The 15,256-nt window shown below is 53.5% G+C and overlaps 7 protein-coding genes across 7 annotated transcripts; 4 read left to right on the forward strand and 3 right to left on the reverse strand.

Annotated features, from left to right (window-relative positions):
• Positions 1 to 1,603: 1,603 nt before the first annotated feature.
• On the forward strand, positions 1,604 to 2,560 carry INS49_014960 (uncharacterized protein; the record flags this gene model as incomplete). The annotated part of the gene is made up of 1 exon (XM_043175647.1): positions 1,604 to 2,560. The coding sequence occupies one exon, from the start codon at positions 1,604 to 1,606 to the stop codon at positions 2,558 to 2,560; it is 957 nt and encodes a 318-aa protein (XP_043020604.1).
• Positions 2,561 to 2,777: 217 nt separating this feature from the next.
• Positions 2,778 to 3,673, reverse strand: INS49_014961 (uncharacterized protein; the record flags this gene model as incomplete). The annotated part of the gene is made up of 2 exons (XM_043175648.1): positions 2,778 to 3,457; positions 3,547 to 3,673. 2 exons carry the CDS (start codon positions 3,671 to 3,673, stop codon positions 2,778 to 2,780), a joined length of 807 nt encoding a protein of 268 aa, XP_043020605.1.
• Positions 3,674 to 4,859: 1,186 nt separating this feature from the next.
• INS49_014962 (uncharacterized protein) lies at positions 4,860 to 5,909 on the forward strand (the record flags this gene model as incomplete). The annotated part of the gene is made up of 1 exon (XM_043175649.1): positions 4,860 to 5,909. The coding sequence occupies one exon, from the start codon at positions 4,860 to 4,862 to the stop codon at positions 5,907 to 5,909; it is 1,050 nt and encodes a 349-aa protein (XP_043020606.1).
• A 533-nt stretch (positions 5,910 to 6,442) lies between these two features.
• INS49_014963 (uncharacterized protein) lies at positions 6,443 to 8,351 on the forward strand (the record flags this gene model as incomplete). Its single annotated transcript, XM_043175650.1, has 2 exons — positions 6,443 to 7,127; positions 7,204 to 8,351. 2 exons carry the CDS (start codon positions 6,443 to 6,445, stop codon positions 8,349 to 8,351), a joined length of 1,833 nt encoding a protein of 610 aa, XP_043020607.1.
• A 36-nt stretch (positions 8,352 to 8,387) lies between these two features.
• INS49_014964 (uncharacterized protein) lies at positions 8,388 to 9,576 on the reverse strand (the record flags this gene model as incomplete). Its single annotated transcript, XM_043175651.1, has 2 exons — positions 8,388 to 9,115; positions 9,186 to 9,576. 2 exons carry the CDS (start codon positions 9,574 to 9,576, stop codon positions 8,388 to 8,390), a joined length of 1,119 nt encoding a protein of 372 aa, XP_043020608.1.
• A 1,948-nt stretch (positions 9,577 to 11,524) lies between these two features.
• Positions 11,525 to 12,847, forward strand: INS49_014965 (uncharacterized protein; the record flags this gene model as incomplete). Its single annotated transcript, XM_043175652.1, has 3 exons — positions 11,525 to 12,031; positions 12,263 to 12,548; positions 12,588 to 12,847. 3 exons carry the CDS (start codon positions 11,525 to 11,527, stop codon positions 12,845 to 12,847), a joined length of 1,053 nt encoding a protein of 350 aa, XP_043020609.1.
• Positions 12,848 to 13,322: 475 nt separating this feature from the next.
• On the reverse strand, positions 13,323 to 15,115 carry INS49_014966 (uncharacterized protein; the record flags this gene model as incomplete). The annotated part of the gene is made up of 3 exons (XM_043175653.1): positions 13,323 to 13,538; positions 13,582 to 13,711; positions 14,742 to 15,115. 3 exons carry the CDS (start codon positions 15,113 to 15,115, stop codon positions 13,323 to 13,325), a joined length of 720 nt encoding a protein of 239 aa, XP_043020610.1.
• Between the last annotated feature and the right edge of the window lie 141 nt (positions 15,116 to 15,256).

A 15,256-nucleotide genomic window follows, 5' to 3' on the forward strand; every position in this document is an offset into this window, starting at 1 on the left:
TATGAAGTCTATGCACGTCTCGTGCGATTCTCCCGTTCACTGTCCCTGTCAATCAGTCGCTCAATCCGCCAGCTCATTGGCGACATATAATATGATTCCAGCTCCATTATGTAGCGCTGTAGAGCTGACTTGGGTGCCATTCATGAAGTTGGTGTGGTTTCATCCACGCGAAAAGACCAATGCGCGCGCGAAGTGCTGCCTGCGTGGTGGCTGGTTTTCGGGCGTTCTATTTACTCAAGGAAATGTCCTTCGTATTTTGCGATACAATGTTTCCTTTGTTCATTGAAACTCGTGAGCTGGAAGAGCCGCAAGATATCATTTTGAAATTCAAGCCAAATGCACCCCCTCCTAAACCACGATCGCCTCAAACAACATCAACCAGCGCTGCCCCAAGAGAAAAGCGGCATGACATTGTGGTGAGAGACATTTAGTTCCGCATCTAAAATTCTAGATGTAGTTTTAAATGTCAAATTATTGCCGCAGATTCGACTATTGTCAATACTCGCAGTCGGCCAAAGCCATGGGAGCTACTAGTAAAGTCAAGTTCGAAGAAACCAACACGCCAACATGTTTCCCCCCTTGAGTTTGCTTCAGCACATTTCAACCCAGACACTTAATCAGGACAATTCCCGCAGGCCAAGTTCCGACTTGTCATCTATATCCTGGGCAAGGCGACAGTTTCTCCCGGAAATTGCTGACGCCGATGCCATTCTAGTACTACCAAGCATACAGTGTCCAATCCGGCGGGCCAGCTGGTCAACCCTGCCACGTCAGGTTAGTGAGACAGGCTCTACGTGGTCACGGCACAAAGGCTCGGTTTGGTAGTAGAAATAAGTTTACTTTCGTAAAGGGTCGACTGAAGAAAAATAAAAGCCCTCGCCAGCTGCGCCGGGATCGAAACGCAGCTGTAGCGTACTACATAAAAAGGTGTCGGTCGGGAAGTGGGCTGATAAATCTGTCGATAAGGGCACTGCAGTGCAGGGCCCAGGTTTAATTTTCCAACGGCTGGAAGCAGCTGAATTGACTCTCCTAGTGTCCACTCAAGCTTCCTCTTGGAGACGAAAGATGATGCTAAGCCTCGGGAGTATGCACTGCCACCCCCTAGACAGCGCTGTTGAAGGGACCTGGACCGGCCCTTAGCGACGGTTTCTCTCCACCACCACTCGTCCGGAAGCTTCTTGATCTGCGGATAAAGTCGCCCGGGCGAAGACAGGCTTGATCCAAGCTTGATCCAGGCTTAACATGACAACACCCCTGGCAGAATCCCTCGTTGCCAAGCATCACCAGATGCGGCATCATACAAAATCCAGGAGAGGATGTGTTGACTGCAAGACTAGGCGTATCAAGGCACGTCTGTCCTCGCAGTGCAACGAATTGAACATCAGCGTTATTAACACGCCGTCTGTAGTGTGACGAGAAGAAGCCAACATGCTCAGCCTGCGCAAGACGACAGACACAATGCCAGTACATCGCGCCAGGCCGCCGAAGACCTGCTGGGCTGCAAAAGTCTGGAACTGGCAGTCCTCAAACAGACACTGACAACTCACTCGCCATCCAGCATCAGCCTTCACCGAGCTACGGAAGCCTGTATATCCCGGAACACATGCTGCACCTTCGCCTTCTACACCAATACAACACCTACACCGTCCAGACCTTCACTGATGCCTTCCAGCTCGGGGGTTTCAAGTCGGAGGCTCTCCGCGTCGATGTCCCCACCCTCGCCTTCCAGCACCACTACCTCATGGACGCCCTCTTCTCCGTCACCCTCCTCCACCTGGCCAGCACGGATCCTTCCCCTGACCTCCCCGTCACCACGTACCGAGACCGCGCGCTGCGGCAGCTGCGGCATCAGGTCGAGAATGTGTCGGAAGAAAATGCCCGACCCGTCTTTATCGCTTCGCCCCTGTTATCTGTGACTGCACTTACGGCGGATCGGCAGACGGGCTATGAGGGGATGTGGCTCACGAACTGGCTTGCGCTGGCCATCGGGCCGCGGATCATGATAAACGGACAGAGGAAACACGTATCGCCCCGCCCCACGCCGCTGAGGGCAACACCGCTGGACCACGCTGCTCCTGTCGCGATCCCATTGGAGCTGGAGGATGTCCTGCGGATGGACGAGGACGACGAGGACGACGAGGACTGGGAGTTCCGCGAGGACCTCCAGCGCGCGGCATCCGGGATAGGCAGGCTGTTCGGGTCACTGGTCTGCCCTACCTGTGAGCTCTGCGTGGCTTTCAAGGTCAGGTCATGGCTGTTCGTATACGTCTCGTCAAAATTTGTGGATATCGCCCGTCGCCTGAGGCCGAGAGCCTTGGTTGTGACGAGCTACTACCTGCCATTCTTCCACTGGTTTCCAAAGATCTGGCTGTATGAGGACGTGGCTATGCGGGAGACGGAGAGGATTGCCGCGGCAGTTGGGGATGAATGGGCTGCGCCTCTGGCGGCTCCCAAGGTTGCCGTGAGAGTGAAGGATACGGGTCTCCTGAAAGAGTTCCTTCTTGGGCTCGTGTCCCGTGAATGTCTTCAAGATGAGAACTCTTTTGAAGGATTTGTTTGATGGAGATTGTGAGGTCCAATTGATCAACAAATAAAAGACAGGTACGTATTGATTAATGTTCAGGCATACCCCTGATTCTAACATGGGCGGCTGAGAACCTCAGACCTGATGAAACTCCCAGACCCAGCTATTTCACACATGGCTAACTTGCGAAGCGCCGTCTCCACACAACTCATTATGACGAGGTCCTCTTCTCGCGGTACACGTCCCAGGAACATCAGCCATCCAAATCCTGCATAGCCATAATCTCCTTCTTCCCAGGCACGTACTTGGCCGGATGCAGGGCAGCGGTAACAGCGACGACACCAAGCATCAACAGCGCGTCAAAGATGTACAGATACACCTCCGACGAGAGGAGGACCCCATCGTTGCCCTCGATGTACTCGATCAGTCGGAACAGCGACCTCACAAAGATCAAGCCGCTCGCGACGTAGAGCACGCTCATGACACCCCTCCATCCTCTGATGTGCCTCTGCCATCCCGAGCTCGCCTCTTCGTGCAGGACAAAGTTCGGCACCTGGTCCAGAAGTCTACGATGGAACACGGCTGCCGCCACGACGAAGAGCCCGAAGATGATGAGATGCACGGCTAGGCCTTGCAGGATGATGGTCTTGCCCGTGTTCATGGATTTTGCTTGGGCGAGCAGACCCGCGCCCATGACCTGCACCAGAAAGGAAAGGACGTCGCCGATTACGAATATTTTTGTGAGGCGCGAGGGCTTGATCGGGGAGAGGGTGGCGCTGTGGAGGTAGAGGATCAGGCGGCCGAGGACCATGTAGATCGAGGCGGCGAACAGGGCGGGGGCGACGAGGAGGCAGAGAGTTTGGATCATGAAGAAGCCGAGGCTCGAGGTGTTGTTAGAGGAGAGAAAGCGGCCCAGGTAGCCTGAGATTTCAACTATGGGAGATTTTTGTCAGTGGTTTTCGGCTGTCGTGTAGTCTGGTTGGTATGGAGAACGTGCGGAGACACCCGATGATCAGAGGAACAAAGTACCATGCCCCGCCGGCGGATGATGATGAAAGTATGCCACCCGCATCCGATAATGAAGCCGATCAGGAAGATCATGGCGGCTGCTCCCGATGGAGTGTACTTGTACAGGTTGTAGGATGCCATTGTCAGACTTCGAGGCGAGGATGGGCGTGTGAGTGAGGTTAAGAGACAAGAGAGGGTGAATTGGTAAAGGCCGAATGATTGAGAGGCATATACTGACTTCTGAAAACACGCGAGAGCCTTTATTATATACAAATATTCGCGCCAGTATTTTCACAATATTTTTCAAATTCAACTGCATCTTCATCTTCTGAGGCTGTGTCTCGTACCTTCGCATTTCGCTCTTCGCATTTCGCTATTAATACGGTACTTAGGGAGCCAGAATACGCCCACCCAGCTTCCAGCATGCGCCTACCTAATACTTCCTTTTCTTGATATTATATTAATAAAACTAAGTACTTTTTTAAGCAAGCATAAAGTTTACCCTATATATAAAAAGCTAAGGTAATTATTTTTTAATTTAAGCAATACTTTAAAAATATAAGCTTAAAAAGCTTAAAGGGTATAAATAACTTAAAAGGCTTAAAAACGCGCAAGAGCGCGTAAAAGGGCGCAAAAGGGCGTAAAAGGGCGCAAAAGGGCGCAAGAAGGCGCAAGAGGGCGCAAAAGGCGCAAAGGGCAAAGGGCAAAAGTAACTTTTAAGTTGTAAATAAAGGGGTAGCTATAAAACCCCTCTAAGATAGCTATAGCTATGCTTTATCAGTAACCCCATAGTACCAATATTTTATAACACATACAGCCAATTTCCTTATACTAGGTGGGCCAACGCTAAAAGCTGGGTGGGCGTACTCTGGCTCGTACTTAGGGTGCATGTATCACACACATCCTTGTCGCCCCCTTCCGCGCCACCCCTAGTTCGACGGAAGACACCATATTATCACAAACGGACACTCGAAAAAGGGAAGCTATGTTTGAAAACACCAGTCAGGAGACGGGATAGTCTCTTTAACAACCACATCCTTTACACACGAGATGTGTTCAAGAGAGGTGTTACCTCTACCGGCGTGGAGCCCCACCGTAAGCGACCTCCTAGCGCGGGAGGAATTCCTTCCGGCGCCTGCATACGTATCTGTACTTTGTAGCTGCCTAGCACGAGCTGTCCAATTCAATCAAATACCCCTGAGACATGTTCCTGGCTGAAGAGCTGAACACTACATGATACGATTCATCTGAGACTAGGAACACACAATCCACTACTGTCCCTCAAGATCGTGTCGGCCAAGCGCACCAAACCACGCCATCCACCAAAATGTCCTCCTCCGACGAAACTGAAGAGCTCGCACAAGGACGCGAGGGCATGAGGGTCTTCGCTGAGGCAGGCATGGAGCAGCTGGGGCCCTGTCCGCCGGACCTCGTCGAGACCACCATCGAGATCCCATTGCGAGACGGGACCAGCAGCCGCACCATCATCACCCGGCCAGCGAACCCCGCCCCCACCGGAGAAGGCTACCCTCTGATCGTCCTGCTATACGGCGGCGGATGGTCCGGCGGCACGCCCGAGATAATGGCCGCACCGGCCCGTGGCTTCGCCGCCCTCCTCGGCGCGGTCGTGGCCTGCCCGACCTACAAGGTCGCTCCGGAGGACCCCTTCCCGGCGCCGATGCAGAGCGCGTGGGAGGTTGTCGCGTGGCTCTCGGACCCGGAAAACCTCAACGGCGGAATACTCGCGAAGAGCGATGGCGTGCGGTTCGACCCGCAGCAAGGATTCGTCGTTGGAGGAGCCAGCGCGGGCGCACACATCGCGGCCGTCATCGCGGGCATCTCGGCCGTGGCTGCCGCAGATGAGGGCAGCGAGCTCGTCCGCGGCCTCACACCCCTCAGTCACCCGCTGACGGGCGTGTTCGCGTCCGTCCCGGCCCTGTTGGCTGAGGCCGTGACACTGCCGCCCGAGTACGCACCGCTGTGGACGTCGCGGGTGGACAACGCGGACGCGCTGGTCATGAAGACGGAGCAGATGCACCAGTGCGAGAGGAGGCTCGCCCCCGACTTCGCCTCGCCGTGGTTCTCGCCGCTGAACCTGGACATGGGCAGCATCAAGGGATATCACCCTCCGAAGGTGTTTCTGCAGGCCGGCGAGCTGGACTGTCTTCGGGATGACGCTGTTGTCTACGGCAAGATCATGAGTGACAATGGGGTGGCTGAGACCCGCGTCGAAGTTGTCAAGGATCTCGGGCACATCGGATGGGTCACATTTCCTATGCCAGATGCCCACACCGATGATATCAAGACGATATCACTCGACGGCATGGCTTGGCTTCTGCAGAGGGACTGGGAGAGGCGTCAGAAACTGCCGTACTAGATGCAGATACGTCGTCAAAGTGAAAATCAAATAGAACTTTGTAGTCTAGGCCCTGGCACGAAGATCGTCCCAATGTGCAATCAGAAACGTCCCCAGACTCAATCACCGAGATTAAAAGGACGACTTGACGGCTGTTGACTCGAGTGCTCAGGAGGATAGAACTAAATTGCAGTGATTGCTGAGCTGGGTGGATTGTGCTGCGGGCCTTGTCGATATCAATCTGAATTATGTCACACTATATCTGCCGTTTGAAATGCATAACTAATAGCGGCGTCTGGCTTCACGAGAATTAGCTTCGTCTCTGCCTGTGCTAATGTGCTACAGGGTAGGAATCTAGTGGCTGGCTGACGATGGTGGGGTCATTCGATTCAAAAAAAAAACGCTGCAGCTGACAATTGCTACCCAGAATCAGCAGAGGACCCTGATTCCACGGTCTGATTGTCTCGCAGACTTCATCCTTGAATACGGGACAAACATGGTCCGAAAAAGACTAGGGGACTTGATCTGCTAATATTGGAACAACTCTTCAACGGATGGCTACATTACGGGGAGTCTGGTCCCTATCCAGATCTATCTCACTGCGACCCACGCCCCGCCTCTGTTGTCTCAAGCTACCCACGCCGGTTACCCGGTCCAAGAGATGGTTTGCTGGCCGCCGCCGCTTGGCCAATAACCGTTACCAATACAGACAACTCAAGAAAGCCCGGGATATTCGCATTCTGGAGCTCAGGCCGGCGGACAGCTTCGATGATCCCCTTCATCTCTCCCTCAAACAAGTCTCACTCGAGGACCACGACAGACATCGCTTCGAGGCAGTGTCCTACGTCTGGGGAGCCCCACGGGGCGGCCAGGAGGTCCTCTGTGATGATGAGACCATCCGAGTGACTGTGAATTGCGAGTCGTTGTTGCGGCATCTGCGGCTCAAGACCCAGACGAGGCATCTGTGGGTTGACGCCCTTTGCATCAACCAGTCGTCGACCTCGGATAAGAACCATCAGGTGCCTCTGATGGGAGACATCTTCGAGTCGGCAGAGCGTGTCATTATTTGGCTTGGGCCAGAACGCTCAAGTGTGGCCAACTTCTTCCGCAGAGTGAAGCTGTTCAACCCGTTCATATCGCCGCAGCTCTATGTCATGAGACGTTTCGGTCCCTGGGCGGGGCACTCGTTTCGGAGGCTGAACTTTGTTTCACGCATTGCCAACTGGGCTTGGGTCCACAGTGAGTGCTCTTATTGCTCCATGACTATGCATTTATTCTCCTCTCCTAGGTGGTCCTACCTACTGACAGGGAGTAGCTGTGCGCAGCGCCGAAGACTCACGAATTCTGGGAGAGATTGGCGAATCCAGCTGGTTCACCCGCGTGTGGACGCTCCAGGAACAACTCCTATCCTCCAAGGCTGTGATCGTCATCGGCCACCATGAATGTCCCTGGGAAGCCTTCGCAAACATTTGGGCTTGGAACATCAGGTCGATCAAATCACTAGGTGGGGAAGAATCACCGGTCACGCTACGGCTGCTCACATGGATCGCCTTCCAAAGCACATCTCTGTCGCACTCAAAAGGCGGCGGCCGCAAGATACTGAATGCCCAGTTTGACATCTACTCGGGATTAGTCGAGTGTGCCCGGACACACGGCGCAAGCGACCCGAGGGACAAGGTGTACGCGTTCCTGCCATTGATGCAGAGGATCGAGCCAAACACAGACCCCATGCCTGTCAGGTACGACATGTCGTACCCAGAGGTGTATGAGCAGTTTGCGAAGTACTCCATCCGGCTTTCGGGGACCCTGAGGTATCTGGAGACGCTCCCGCCACTGCGATACAAGAGTAGCCTGCCTTCCTGGGTTGTGGATTTGCAAGTGCCGGCAAAATATCCTATGCGGAGGTGGGCTCACAGCCAGCTCGATGCCCGAGCTACAGGGGATAGCAAGGTTGACCTCCACCTGCTCGCCCACTCGAGGCGGGGCGAGCTTCTGTTGAAGGGATCAAACTTCTCAGCCATCAAGAGGATATCGGCTATAGCTCCCTTTGAAACCCGGGAGTCTCCAGATTTTGCAGAAGAGATCGCCACGTGGTTTTGGAGCTGGCGGGATACGATCAGAGAAGCTGTGCTGAATGGCGAGCTCATCTGCCCATATTCTTCCTTTGCAGAAGGATTCCACGAGTTCTTTGACGGGGTGATGAGGTTCAACCCGTACCTCGGTGGGTGTACACTCTTTGTGACCGATTCAGGGCACCTCGGTGTGTCACAATTCAGTGTCCGCGAGGGAGACGAGGTTGTGCTCTTGGCAGGATGTGCTCTCCCCGCCGTCCTCAGGTCCTCAGGTTCCGAGAGACATCGCTTCTTCGCTGTGGCGTACGTTGCAGGGATAAGCCACGGCGAGGCTTGGAATCCACGGGACAGCAGATCTCACGAACACTTGAGAAGTTTCACGCTGATATAGCCGCGTAGTGAGGAGAAAAGCCAAATCTGATATATCTCACAAGGCCCCATCTGGGTCGAGCTTCGACTCCCTGAGGCTGTTCAAGGTCTGCATCGCATACTCATATGTCAACATTGTGGCACCTGCGGAAGGCACTGTTCGCAGCATGTTGGTGCCCAGACCGGTGTAGAGCGCCCTCCAGCCCTCTTCTCTGAGAACTGTCTGAAATGTGCAGACCATCCCCCTATATTTTGGTCGAAGCAGGACATCCGATTGTCGTTGAACGCTGCCAAGCCCGTTCAAAAACTCCGGTCCCAGCATTGCACGTCGCTGGATCTGTAGCCTTGTGCGGATGACCTCGTGGGGATATGTGACACTGCTCGCGAGCATCTTGGAAAAGATCGAAGCGTAGAGAACCGCGAACCAGTTTGCTCCAGGATCGCCTATGCCGCCACCGGTGAATTTCCGCCTTAAATACTCATAGGCTGGAAACTGAACCCCGACATGGGATATTCCTACGAGCGCAGGCCATAGCCCGGCGTAGAATGCAGGTGCTCCTTCGTATCGGTATATCTTCCGAGCAGCATCGAAGCCAGAGCGGTAGTACCAGTGAGGCCGATGGTAAGATGACGATGTCATATCTGCCAACTTCGTGGGACAGCGTCTCTTGGCCTGGTGCGCCTGTGACATCACGCGCACCTTGAGAACCCATATTGGATTCGTAATAGCAGTGGACGCAACTCCAGCAATGATCGAAGAGCACATGTTGACAACTAAGGTGCTATCTGTGATTTTGTCAGCCTTGTTCTATGAGCTCCCAGGGCCCACTCCATGAGCCATGAGCAGACCACTCACCAAACGTGTTTTGAAGCACATGCTTGCTCTTCTCATATGTTGCAAACCATACAGCCCATGTTGGGAGGTATCCCAGAATAATGAGACCCCCTCCTCGATAAAGACCTCTGATTCCTTCTTGTCTCAGTATGACCCGTGCGGTTCCGAAAGTACCCTTATAGAACCTCTGACTGCAAGAGCGGTGCCTCTTCCGCAAACGGAGAATGATCGGAACATACGCCTCCTGGGCTTGGAGGCGTATTTTGATTGTGTCCAGGGGACAAGTGACCAGACCTGCCACAAAACCTCCAGCTGCCCCAGCAGTCGCATTCAACTCGGCCGGTGATGCTTGTCGCGCCCAGCTCTCCAGACCTGGCCGCCTTCTATGCTGGGACAGATGCCGAGTTGCCATCGCTGGCGAACCCGTCTGTGCATCTCAGGTCCTCGCGCCGCCTCCCGGGGCAGTAGTTCCCACCACGGCCGGAGTAAAAATCACTTCGGGGCAGGGCGTCATCTGTGCCCCGGAAGATAATTATGAAATCAAGACCATCCACACGGAAGGCCGCTCGTTGACTGAGGGTTCGGAGGAAAGCTGGTTGCCTGGCACCTGAAGAAAGAAGATCTAGGAAAAGATCGGTCAGCAGCTGATTGCCACTGGATGGGAGTAGCTTCCGAGTCTGTTATAGGCTAGAATCAACCCCAGCTTACAGGGGCATCTGGCCCCTGCCCACCATCCTTTGCTCACTTTCGGCAGAGCCTTCACTTTCGCACTTTCCCATGACAGATGTCTGCAGAAAGTCGCTTTCTCATTTGTTTACCCACAGAACCGCAGTCAACGTGTATGGAATTAAGTGCCTAAACCTTGACGACTTAGAAGCCCAGCATGCAGTACAGGCAGTCGTCACTGAAGCACCCAACGGCTGTACTGCACCCTGCGATGAGCCGACACGCATAGCTAGGTCTAAGGCCTTGTGGAACTTCTTCAGGACATCTCCGGAGAAAAAGCCTATAGAATTCGACTCGCGATAAGATAAGCTTTCGAAACAGCTTACCGAGGCTGTTCAACACGTTGAAGAGCCATGATTACTATCCATACAAATATAATCACAAACGCCGTTCAAAGTATATTCACCTGACGGTCAGCTCGGCATTCTTCAGATTCTACTGACTCGTCTCAGTGGTGAGGCAAATATGGAGCCAACAGTGCAAGTTTAAGCCTTGGAGGTGTTGGAATCACTGAGAGCAATTCTCTGCTAACCTTCGCGGGCCCTACCGGTTTCTAGACATTCTGCAGTAACCGCTTCAGTGCATGGAAGGGCAGCTTAAAGTTCTGACTAAGAAGATAAGAGACTAAAGAAAGTGTTCGCTTCGCTTCTTTTCTATATGCCTCCAAAATATGCGCAGCGTGGTGTTAGCGGTGTGTGGAGACACAGACGGCAGACAACCTTTTTCAAATACGGCGCTCCACTTGCGATGGGGAATCAGACATCCAGGCCATGAGTGTATATGGGAGTGCAGTATTATATTTTCGAGAAGTTGAAACAGGCCATCATCACTTGCACCACGTAATTCCCCAAGATGAACAGGAAACCCAAATAACATCCTTTGGGCTGGATCTTCGCTGTTGGGCGTGTTGGCTGAAGTCTGGCCGCCGACAGATGAACTCGAGACTCAATAGCCAGAATTCAAAAGATCGTCAAGAGCAGAGGAATCAGCGCAGTGTATTTTCGACACATTGTGGGCTTGATCGGGCCTAGATGATTCTTACTTCGAAAGTAGAGCATCCCCAGTGATGGAAATGCCAACATTATGAACTCAAGAGCAGAGCAATCAGGCGTGAAAGGATCAATGCTTGACAATCTCCCACTGGAGACAATCCGGTTCCTTTGGCAAACCATTTGCACGTGAAGGGTCTCAACGCATCTGATTCAAGTTGAGCTTCATACTTGAGGAGCCGAAAAGCACAATGTTGGGTCGACAAGTGAAGATCCGAGCTGACGCGGATGTTGATGTTGTCAGCGCTAGAGCCATCGCTCGCTCCACCGTCCATTGATATTCCCGAGGATGACGGGACAAAATGTCCAGCCCGATATGCTGTGGAATGTGAGGTGATCCGACGCCTGTGCTAGCATTGGCAGCCAAGGGTTCATGCACCCTAATGGCACAGTACTGTAGGATACGGGCCAATACTGTGCGTTTGAGAACCCCACCCAGGCGGAGAAGAGTGACAACATTAAGCCAACGGAGGAAGCCAAGTCAGCCTAGGTATAAAGTCATCCCAGTTCCCATCTCATCCGTCCACCACTACCTGGTTCCATTGCCCAAAACACCCGCCGTCTCTTTGTAGCAACCCAGCCAATATGGACACCCTCACCAAGAAGACCATCACCACCAAGCGTGGCTTCGAGTACACGTACTATGTCTCCCCCGCCGCAGCCGGGAAGCCAACCCTTCTCCTGCACCACGGTTTCCCAGACCAGGCTGAAGAGTGGGAGGACCTCATCGTCAAGCACCTGAAGCCCGCCGGCTACGGCGTCATAGCGCCGGACCTTCTCGGATACGGCGGGACGTCGAAGCCGACCGACCTGGCCGCCTACAAGTTCCGTGGCATGACCGCCGATGTCGTCGAGATTGTCGACGCCGAGAAGGTCGACAAGGTCGTCTCCCTGGGCCACGACTGGGGCTCCCGCGCCGCCCAGATGTTCTTCAACCTGCACCCCGAGAGGGTGTCGGGCCTCGTCATGGTCAACTTGGCATGGTCGGGCGCGAACAAGGGTCCCTTTGATCTTGATGCGGTACTGGCCCAGACAGAGCAGGTCTTTGGCTACGGCCTGTTTTGGTATTGGAAGCTATTTACTGCGGACGACGTATGTTATTCGTGTTACCCCTCTGCGCTATTCAAACCGCCTTGAAGTTGTACATAGACGGGCGCCAAGAAGCATCTTGCGCCTCTGCCAGTACCCACAGCACGGCGGTCCTCCCGGCGGTCCTCCCCGCGGTCCACGGGCCGCGACGAAAAGCCCCTATATTCTCAGGATCTACCTAGACTGGAAACATCGAGTTAGGTCCGAGGCTTTGCTGACCGGATATTCATACAGGGGGCGAAGGTGCTAAACGAGAACTCGGATATCCTTTTCGACATTGCACACTCGCCGGAGGTGTGGAAAGCGACATTCTGCACCAAAGACGGAATGCGCAACGCGCTGGTGAACAGAGGCGAGGGTTTCGACATCAAACGGCATCCGTATGCCACCGAGGAGGCCAAGAAGGCCTTCATCGAGCGCTTCAAGCGGGACGGTTTCGACGGCCCCGTGTGCTGTGAGCTACTTTCCTCCACCTTCAAGGGCCGGCATTGCAACCTGCCAAATAACAGCGTTGCCGAGAGTGTGCCGTTAGTGAGGTGCTAATGCGACTGCCTCCTAGGGTACAAGAGCCAGGCTTTTGGCCAACAGAGTGAGGAGGCAAACCCCGACAACCAGGTCGTGAACGTCCCTTCGCTTTTCCTTGGGTATGAGGGAGATGTTGTCTGCAGGAAGGAGAGCATACTGCCCTTTGTCGAGGCCGGCGCGCTACCGCAACTGACGAATGTCACCCTGGAGGGTGGTCACTGGGGATTGCTGGAATTCCCAAAGGAGTTCGGGGAGAGTGTCACTCAGTGGCTTCAGAAGAGCTATGACACATAGTTACCTGTAGATGAGACGTGCAGGTGATGTGGCGTCCATCCATCAGTCAGTACTCTCATGGACATGCTTTCCTTAGTAGAGTAAATATGAATTAGGAAGCAAACACTCAAACATCATCTTCCGTAAGAGCGTGGTCGTATTTGTGCTTACCGAGCCTCCTAGAAAGTTTCTTAGCTCTTTATTAATCCGTGTAATGTATGTTCGACTGAATGACGTCCCATGATGCGTTTTTGGGATACATGCTAGGTACCAGGTAGCCTATTTCCACGTGTTTTCATATCATTGTCTTTGGCGTACATAGACCAGCATCAAACCAGAGCGCATATGTCTACATGTCAGTCCACAATCATACTCCGGCTTCCTCGGACATTGATCTTATCCTTTATCAATGCTGTAATGTTCCGAGAAGTGCTCTCTTGTTCCCGGGAACATTAGACGGCGTATAACGCCGATATCCAGGAGCCGGCAGCTCCAATTAGCGCCTACGAGACGCGGCCGGGCATGGAGAGGTGTTCTCCGGATCGAAGATGTCGTCGCCGGGGAAGACAGGCCAGATCTCGTTGATGATGGCAGTTGACGAGTTCCCCTTGGCAGCGGTGACCTCGATAAACAACGTGTCGGACCACACATAATCCCCATCTTGCGGGTCGACCAGTGGCACATACGTGAAGTTCCCGGTAGCACCGCACACCTGGCCAACGTAATACCTCTGAACGAGGCCTATGGGGACCAACCATGGCCTCGACTTTGTAGTCGGTGATGAAGTCCCCGGAAGACTGGATGTAGAAGCCGCTAAGAGCGATCCAGCTGTTGAAGAGGAGGGCATACCGCGCGTTTCCTCCGGGGGGGGGATGTTGGTCACTTCTGTTGTGTTGATGTCGTTGTCTGTTGTGCGACCAGTGCCTCCGTAATTGTGTTTAGGCCATGAGTTGAGCTTCTGGGCTGCTCCTGAGGCAGCGAGGGCTAGGAGTGCCGAAGCTGAAGGAAAGTGAACCATGTTGATGAGAATAAGAGGCGTTAGAAGCAGAGAGTTTGATTCGACGCTCTGATAATTTGCAAGTGAGGTTTGGATGCACATAGATGGGCAAACAGCATGAGATGGCTAGCTTATATAGACGTTCTGAAGGATTCATCACTGACAAACTTGGTGACAATTTTCTGAGAATGCAGAATAGGCAGAAACACTGCTTGTGGAGTTTTCGCCTTGGTTCGGTCTAGACTAACCATGGCCGTTGCTGCCTGGGCATGCGAAGCTATTTCGATTTGGGCCAGATTGTGATTTTACCGGATCCAACTGCTGAGTTCGGCCTTGAATACATTCAGACTTCAACCACGGTTCCGAGCAAATTCATTTCCCAGGCTGAATTCCCGTGAATCTTGACATTGGAAATTTGAGAATAGAACCATAACTGAATCTAAGATCACTATTATGCATAAGGTAGGAGCTAAATACTAACGAATCTTCCTTCAAATTCACATGTGCCTCATCCCAACCAGTTGACTGTCTCTGAAACGAGGCTACGGCGCCTTATCGCTGATTTTGAAGTTTTGTGGTCTTGACTTGAGTCTCAGCTGCGTGGTCATCCCGAGAAGAAGCATCGCTTCCCATCAGGTAGGTGTATCGTCTCACAAAGCGAAAATAGTTACTCAGAATATATGAATCGCATGACTGTCATTCTGCTGAATTTTCGAACTTAGGTATTACTCTATGGTCGACGCGCTTCCAAACCTCAAGCTACGCACTCATGTCACTGTTGTGCCTCGAGATGACTGTGAAGCTTCTCCCAACGCTCCTGATTCCGGCTTAACGTAGCTGCCGGCTTCTGAACACCACCCTCAATATCTTGGCCGGCCGTGCCCGCGGCGCCGGCGGACCTCTTCCCCCTCCGCTCACGGGAGCGCATTCGGCGGCCGCCGCTCCTCCTGCGATCCCAGCCCGAACGCGGCCTCGTAGGCATCCCTGGCCCCCCGGTTCTGGAAGTTCTGCTCGGCCCTGCGCGGGTCGACCTTGAGGTAGTTGTGGTGTCGCACCTCCGGGTCGAAGGCGTGGGGGTCACTTTGCAGAGCCTGTGGTGGCGGGACAAAACCCTCGGCTCGGTAGCGGACCTCGCCTGCTGCGGCACGGACGGGGAGGAGGCCTGCGTCTTTTTTGCGGTGGGCACCCAGCCCGCAGAGCTTTGCTATGATGGCGAAGGGGAGCCATGCCCAGCATAGGAGGATGACTATTGATATCCCTGCGATCAGGATGAAAGGGCCCAGGGAAATCATTTTGCTCGGCTGTCTTCGTTTTGTGCTCCGTATTCCGTGTGCAAGACTGTGACTAAGTCTTTACAAGAGGTTTTCTGGTCTTTTGTCAAAATCCTTGTGCCATTTTAAAATATAGAGTCCATCGTACCTGCAGTTCTCCCC

The sequence above is a fragment of the Diaporthe citri genome, assembly GCF_014595645.1.
Source record: "Diaporthe citri strain NFHF-8-4 chromosome Unknown scaffold_8, whole genome shotgun sequence".
Lineage (NCBI taxonomy): Eukaryota > Fungi > Ascomycota > Sordariomycetes > Diaporthales > Diaporthaceae > Diaporthe > Diaporthe citri.